Source organism: Arachis hypogaea, chromosome 16 (assembly GCF_003086295.3).
Source record: "Arachis hypogaea cultivar Tifrunner chromosome 16, arahy.Tifrunner.gnm2.J5K5, whole genome shotgun sequence".
Taxonomy (NCBI): Eukaryota; Viridiplantae; Streptophyta; class Magnoliopsida; order Fabales; family Fabaceae; genus Arachis; species Arachis hypogaea.
In genome coordinates, this window is record NC_092051.1 from 32,775,368 (window position 1) to 32,783,220 (window position 7,853).

Here is a 7,853-nt window from a genome sequence, read left to right on the forward strand (position 1 = left end):
TTCTAACAGTTTAGCGTGTAAATTAAATAAAGTCTTTTATGGCCTCAAGCAGGCTCCAAGAGAATGGTTTCTAAAACTTAGCAATATTCTAAAGAGGTTTGACTTTGTTAGTACTAAGTCTGATACATCTTTATTCATCAAACATGGCTCTCATTGTGTCATTTATATTCTATGTTATGTTAATGACATTATCATCACTGGTAATAATTTGTCTGAAATTGATGTTATGATACAAAAATTAAACAAGATTTTTACTCTAAAATACTTAGGAGAGTTATCATATTTTCTTGGTATTGAGGTTCATAAAATTAAAACTGGACAGCTTCAATTATCCCAAATTAAATACATTAAAGACCTACTGTCTAAATTAGGAATAAGTGCGACAAGTGCCATGCCTACTCCGATGATCTCCTCTTTGTAGTTATTGTCTACAGGTTCAGAACAATTTGAGGATCCGAAGCTCTTTAGATCTATTGTAGGTACATTGCAATATATTACCATAACTAAGCCTGAACTGAGTTTTGCTATGAGAAAGGTTTCTCAATTCATGCACAATCCTTTACTTGCTCACTGGAAGGCTGTGAAAAGAATTTTAAGATACCTTCAAGGAACACAAAAACATGGTTTGCTCTTACATAACTGCAGGGACTATAGGTTGTATGATTTTTCTGATTCTAATTGGGCAGCAGATTTAGAAGATCGGAGGTTTGTTTTGGGTTATTGTATTTTCTTCGGAACTAATTTGGTTACCTGGTCTTGCAGGAAACAAACAATTATAAGTAGGGCTTCAACTGAGGCAAAATTTTGAAGCCTGGCAGCCTGTGAAGTAGAGATTACATGGGTAAAGAATTTGTTGTCTGAGTTGAAGATTGTATTGACTACTGCTCCATCAATATTTTGTGACAATTTAAGCACTATTTTGCCTACTACAAATTCAGTCTTACATGAAAAAAACGAAGCATTTTCAGTTAGATATTCAAGTTGTTCGAGAAAAGATCAACAACAAATTATTACAAGTTGTACATATTTCTGAAATTGAACAAGTTGTTGACATTTAAACAAAATATTTGTTAGTAACTAGTTATGAGAGACTCAAAGACAAGCTCAAAGTTGTTCTAAGGAGCAACTTGAGCTTGAGGGAGGTATTGAGTAGTATAACTACTTTAACTAGTAATAGTCAACAACAGTCCAATGTATCAGCAATAGTCCAAAGTATAAGCTTAACTAGTAATAGTCAACAACAGCCCAATAAATTAGCAGCGGCCCATTAGTTAATACCTCTTAAGAATAATTAACAAGTGTGAGTGTATAAAAAAGAATCAACTTTGTTAGTGTTGTACACGTGATTCCTTTTCATTCTGTAAACATTTTTTTTCATTGAATAAAAGTTACTCTATTAATTCATCAAGATTTTCTTTTCTTCCTTTTTGTTACAGATTCTTATTTTCTTCATCACTTATTCTTACTATTCTGTATTGCTTAGCTTTTAGCAATTTTTTTTCTTTTAGGTTCAACCACAATATAGATATACACACTTTTTTTTTTGAAATTAACTTTACTAAATTAGAAAGCTATGTTTAATAACATAAATTTTATATTTTAATTTTGAGAATTAATTAGCTTAATACTTTTATGTAATTTCAAACATATATCATATTATGGATAAATATATGATACCGTTTCAAAATGATTTCACCAAAAAAAAGATTTTGTTAATGTTGAAAAATTGAAAAATAATAATAATAATAATAATAATAATAATAATAATAATAATAATAATAATAATAATAATAATAATAATAATCTACTTTTGATGCACTGTCGAGCTTTATATGTGCATTCAATAATGTAATGTCATATCAACAAAAATAATTATCTTTTGAAAGTTCTTAATGACTTAAAAATAAAAGAGGAGTTGAATCTATGACCTTCTTTTAAACTTGATTAATTAATCCTCAAACCAAAAAGTAAAAATTTGCTTCTGTTTAGATTCAGACTGTGAAATTGATTATTGCAAGAGATAATTATATTTTGTCTCATAATGTGTAAAAACATAATCAGTACAATAAAGCCTACATCCAGTTTCTACTATAACAGTGGTAAAATTTTTCATTATCTTTTTAAGTATTACATACACCAATTCCCAAGAATTCAACCTAATCCTATCAAGAACAAACCAAGCTTCTACCTAAACTTGACTTGGCTAAGTTCACTTCCTAGACTCACAACACACTAAGTGCTCACCCAACTTAGCAATGGATACCTCTCAAGTACATGATGCAAAACAAAAATACAATCAAAAGAGACATGACATAAATCTAGGCCTTTCTCTCTAAGTATCTTTCTTTGTCTTTTCTCTCAAAAGCTTTTTCTTAATGCCTCACATATATGCCTTTTACCATTGAATAAAAACAAAGAAAGATACAACATACAAACATAATATTCAATGATAAATCATAAAGGAGATGATGTAGAACAACTCTGAAATTATAAGATGAACCGAATTCAGCACTCTCATATGTAGCTCTCCATCTTGGCGGAATATTTCTTTGATGTAGAAACACTATCCAAAATGTTAAGTAAGAACAATAGAGAAGCTCTCAATTAAACTTAGATATTTGCTTCACTCTCCTTGAACAAAACTGAAGTTGATTTCTGCTTTTTGCATTGAGTTCTATTTCCAAAGTTAGAGTTTGGTTTCCTAAATCAACTCCTTGAATATTGAATCAACTGAAGTCTTTCTTTTTCTTTTCATCAATCAGACCATAAAATCAGGAATTAAGAATCAGAGATAAACAACACAATAGTGGCTTCATTGGTAACAGATCCTCAATAGGTTTGATAAATCAAAATCCTTAATCTTGTGCTTTGACCCTAAGTTTTAATATTAGCCATTGATTCATAGTAGAAGAAAGTAGACTCCATTTTCCTTTTATTACCCGAAATTACACGTACAAAGAAAAGAAGGATTCAACAAGTAATTGACTTGTATGTTAATGAAAACATTTTACATCTTTCTTCTAATTTAGCTTAACTTGAGAAAATTGCTTTTGACTCCCATTTGATTTGACATAGCCTCCAAGATTTACTTTTCCTTTCCTCTTCTTTGATACTTAGTGACAAAGTGAATTTTCCTTTTTTTTCTTTGTGCCTTATCCAAATCACCAAAACTCCACAGCAATTAGATGCTTTTTCGATCATTTTATGAAAGTAACGAACTGAACTAAGAACTTGATCCAAGTAGTTAAAGTTTAGATATTTGATTCTATTGTTTCATTGTTTGGGCTGCACAATAACACTTGAATCTGAGATGGTGAGGTTTTAACTTCAATAGCTTATTAAACTCTTATTTCCTTTGGATAAACGATAGGCAACTTTGTTTCTCAAAATTACCACTACTCGAACTGATTTAGACATAGTGTAGTATCAATGAGTTTCAGCAATGTATATTTTTATCAGATAAAAAGAGGCAACTTGTAGCTTCATTCAATGTTCAATTAACCCAAAATAGTTTAACCGATTTTATCAATTTCAATTATTATATAGACCTGCACTGCTGCACAATCAACACTCACAGCAAATAAGATTAATAACACAAATTTTATATTTTAATTTTGAGAATTAATTATCTTAATACTTTTATGTAATTTCACACATATATCATATTATGGATAAATATATCGATACCGTTTTAAACTGATTTCCAAAATAAAAAAGATTTTGTTAATATTGAAAAATTGAGAAATATGCAAAACAAAAATTTAAATAATAATAATAATAATAATAATAATAATAATAATAATAATAATCTATTTTTGATGCACTTTTAAGTTTTACATGTACATTTAATAATGTAATGTCACGTCAATAAAAATAATTATCTTTTATATTAGTTACATAATTAATTATTTAAAAAAATATAATTAAATAATTATATAAAATATTTAATATTTTCAGTCGATTAAGATTAAACTCTTAACAATGAGGTGATTACTTCCCTATCATAACTTTTTTGTACTTTCATGGCACAACCAAAAAATAAAGAAGAATAAGCATTGATTTAATTGATTGGCCTCTTATGTCACAGTGGTAAATTAGCTTAATAATGTTCCACATTTGAATAACCAAAATGTTAATCACCCATTATTATACCTGACCGACGACCACCTTTTAGCAAATTGGTAAAATAAGGAAAGCAAACACTATGTCTTGTATATAATATAGTACGCATAAGTAGAAGGAAAAGAGCAGTCATAACAGATTAACAAACACATTTAAAAAAAAATGAAAATAGTAATGAAAAGAAAAAATGAAGTACCAAAAAAGTAGAAGGGATCTATGTTGATGAGTCTAAAGCCTAAACCAATGGAATTGGTCAACTGGTTTAAAGTAATTTAAAAGTCTTCATAAAAGAAAAAAATCATATCACAATATAAATCTAGATATTAATTTTGGTTTGAATAGAATCGTCTCTTATAAAAATTATCTGTCGTTCAAACATCATAACAAAAAAAGAAGAGAAAAAAAAAGAAAGAAAATACTACATTTACAAACTACTGCTTAAAATATTAGTGCAGTTCCTGGTCAATTTTAGCACTGTGTTCACAACAAACCTATGCAAATCAAAAACTAATTAGGCACTTTCATTTTGTTCTTACCTTTTCAACAATCGATACGATAAGAGTGTATCGTTCAACTAGCTAACCCAGATGCATTGATGCAAGTGATCTCTTACCAAGAAAAAAAATGTTCTCGTTGAAAGCTGACTTTGGAATATAACCACCATTCAAGTCTTTATTAATGGCTGGGGTTTTACCTTTCCTTCATTAGTTTGCTTGTTTGTAAACTTATAAGAAGTATATAGTCAGTGACCTTTTTAATTAGCTACATTTCAACACTTGCTCCTTAAGACAATGGGCAAAGTGATAAAGGATTAGGCAGCAGTGCAAAAAGTTCACCATGCAATAGTAGTAGTCAATAAATTGCAGCATGTTATCTTTTACTTACTAATTAACAAAGCATTTTTTTTTTGTTAAGTAGGGTGGACTATATGAATCAAAATGTCACTGTGATGTGTTTATGCTTTGAGATGCGATTTTAATTTACATTGACTATTGCATACCTAACACAACCCAACATGATTTTAAGGATGTCATTGTGTCGTGACCATATATTGGGATGTGATATTGTTTTACTTTAGCAGTTGCAAAATGAACAACCCTTCTCGGGCTTGGGACTGCATATATATAGGCCGAATTAAATTGCAGCAAGTTATCAATTTATGAAAATTATTATTATACTTTATTTATGAAATATGAAGGATCTTGCTCTATCACATATGACCTCTATTGCCATTATCTAAACTCTTTTTAAGCTTTCAATTTTCTCAAGTGTTAATTAATGAGACTTTTATTTTTTGATCTTCAAATAATATTGCTGATAATATGTGAGTGGAGAAAGAGAGATAAATGGATCGATTGAAGAGAAATCTGAGGCCGAGTATAAAATTATATATTGATGAAAATTTAGATATGGTTATTTTCTTTTTAAATTGATAATTAAAAATTATTAAATAATAATTTAGTTAAACATATCAAATTATTTAACGATTTTTAGCTATTAAACATAACTGCATGTCAGTATTTACAAAAAATATAAGATAAATAATTAAATAGAGGATAAAGTACTAAATTAGTCCCTTATGTTTAGGCATAATCCTGTTTTGGTCCTTAATGTTTACAGTGTCTTATTTGAATCTAAAAAAGATTTATTTAGCTTTAATTTAGTCCCACCGTGAGGTCAAAGTTAAATAATTAATGAAATATCTTACATAACAGCATTACAAGAATAAGGTCGATAATCTGGAGAATAAATACAAGCTCCAAAGGCACAAAATCAACTGTGAATACATCAATACATTTATTTATCATTCTCTTTAGTTTTATAGAAAATATTTTATTTAAATTATAAAAAAATAATAAATAAATGTATTGATACATCCACAGTTGATTTTGTGCCTTTGAAACTTGTATTTATTCTCAAAATTATCAACATTGTTCTTGTACTGCTGTTATGTAGGACATTTCATTAATTATTTAACTTTGACATCACGGTGGGACTACATTGAAATTAAATGAAACTTTTTTTGATTCAAATAAGACACTTTAAACTTTAAGGACCAAAACAGGATTACGTCCAAATAGGGACTAATTTAATACTTTATCCTTAAATAGAATTCATCCTTAGTCAAAATTACATGTAAAAAGTGAGATCAGAGAAGAGCAACTAGAAAAACTAATTCATAATTAAGGTTGTATTTGATTTTGAAAATAGAAGAAGACAAGATATTGAGAATAAGACACAAAGAATAAAGATATAAAAATTAGTATTTTTGTATTTTATTTGATGATAAACTAAAACAAATTATGAAAGTCTAATTTATTTTTATTTTTTTATTTAAAAAATTTGAAAAAAATAAACTAATAAAAAATATAATTATAAAAAATTAATTAAAAATAATAAAAAATAAAAAATAAATTATGTCTCTATCTCTTTTCTATCAAGATGAATACATAATATACTAATTTAGTGTTTCTATCTGTCAAATATAATTTTGTATACGTGTAAACAAACACCGTCTAAAAGACAATTATTTCAATATGCATGTACGAAAGCATATCCGTGCATTATATATTTAAGCATTTCTCTTTGTGATTATTGTTTCATCCATGAACAATTGAGAGCCAAAAAAAAAAAAAAAAAACAATTCTTACTCAAAAGATGAGTGGAATTGAATGAATAATCCCAAAGAATTGAATTGAAAAGAACAGAAGAAATCAAATAGAATTGCATTGTAATAATTACAAAACAAGAAACAAAATTGAAGTAACAAGGAAGGGTAGAACAATGAAGAATCAAACTAAGGCATGAAGCTTATTATTAGGAGTAATACTTCCAAAGAGCACCTTCAAATCATTCTCCAATGGTGTTAGGTTCAAGTCCAAGCAACTAACCCTTAGACTATTAGATCTCTTGAAAACCGGAACTTTAGCAACAACATGTTTAATCTCATTCATAGAAGACACAAGTTGTTGATGTTGATCATTTTGTGATCTGTGCCTTCTCATGTGGCCTCCGAGTGCCTGACCAAGAGAGAATTCTTGGCCACAAATGGAGCACTCGTGCATCTTCGGCTTAGTATCAACGTTGTTGTTGGGTTCTGATTCCAGCTTTGGCTTCTTGTTGTGGCTTGTTCTGTGGCCTCCAAGTGCTTGAAACGATGGGAACTTGCGGTTACATGTCTTGCACTCGAATTCCACTTCACCATTGTTATTGAGGCTTCTTTTCTTTCTAATTATTGGATTATTAGAGAGAAGCATAAGGCAATTCGCCAAGTCTATTTGATCTATTTCTCTCTTCATCTGACTCATGAATCAATCAATAATATTCAAATGATTATTATTTGAGGAGTAGCTATATAGTTTTGAATTGAATTTGGAGATGGAGAGGTTTACAGTTTATACTTGTATATATATGCAGCGCTACTAGCTTATAAGGAATAAAGTCAACCGTTTTGACTAGTTTGAACGAATAAAATAATTATAGATATCTAGTATTAAAAAATTAAATTCAGTGAATAAGATATTCAACTCATGGCAAAATTGAAGAAAAACACTACTAATAGTATAATGAAACAGGTCGTGTAGGACTGCTTGTTTGACTAGTCGTAAATCTAGAATGACACGAATGCCCTCGCTGTTTACACAGTATACTGTGTAAGGAGTTGTCTCTTTTGGTTATTTTATTACGTGAAAGATTGTGTTTTCCTCACGTGGGGCTTTCGCATATTTTTC

At 28.9% G+C, this 7,853-nt stretch overlaps 1 protein-coding gene across 1 annotated transcript; it reads right to left on the minus strand.

Moving 5' to 3' along the window:
- Window positions 1-6,817: 6,817 nt before the first annotated feature.
- LOC112758937 (zinc finger protein ZAT11-like) lies at window positions 6,818-7,519 on the minus strand. Its single transcript, XM_025807729.2, has one exon. The coding sequence runs from the start codon at window positions 7,428-7,430 to the stop codon at window positions 6,915-6,917; it is 516 nt and encodes a 171-aa protein (XP_025663514.1). The 5' UTR covers window positions 7,431-7,519; the 3' UTR covers window positions 6,818-6,914.
- Window positions 7,520-7,853: the final 334 nt, after the last annotated feature.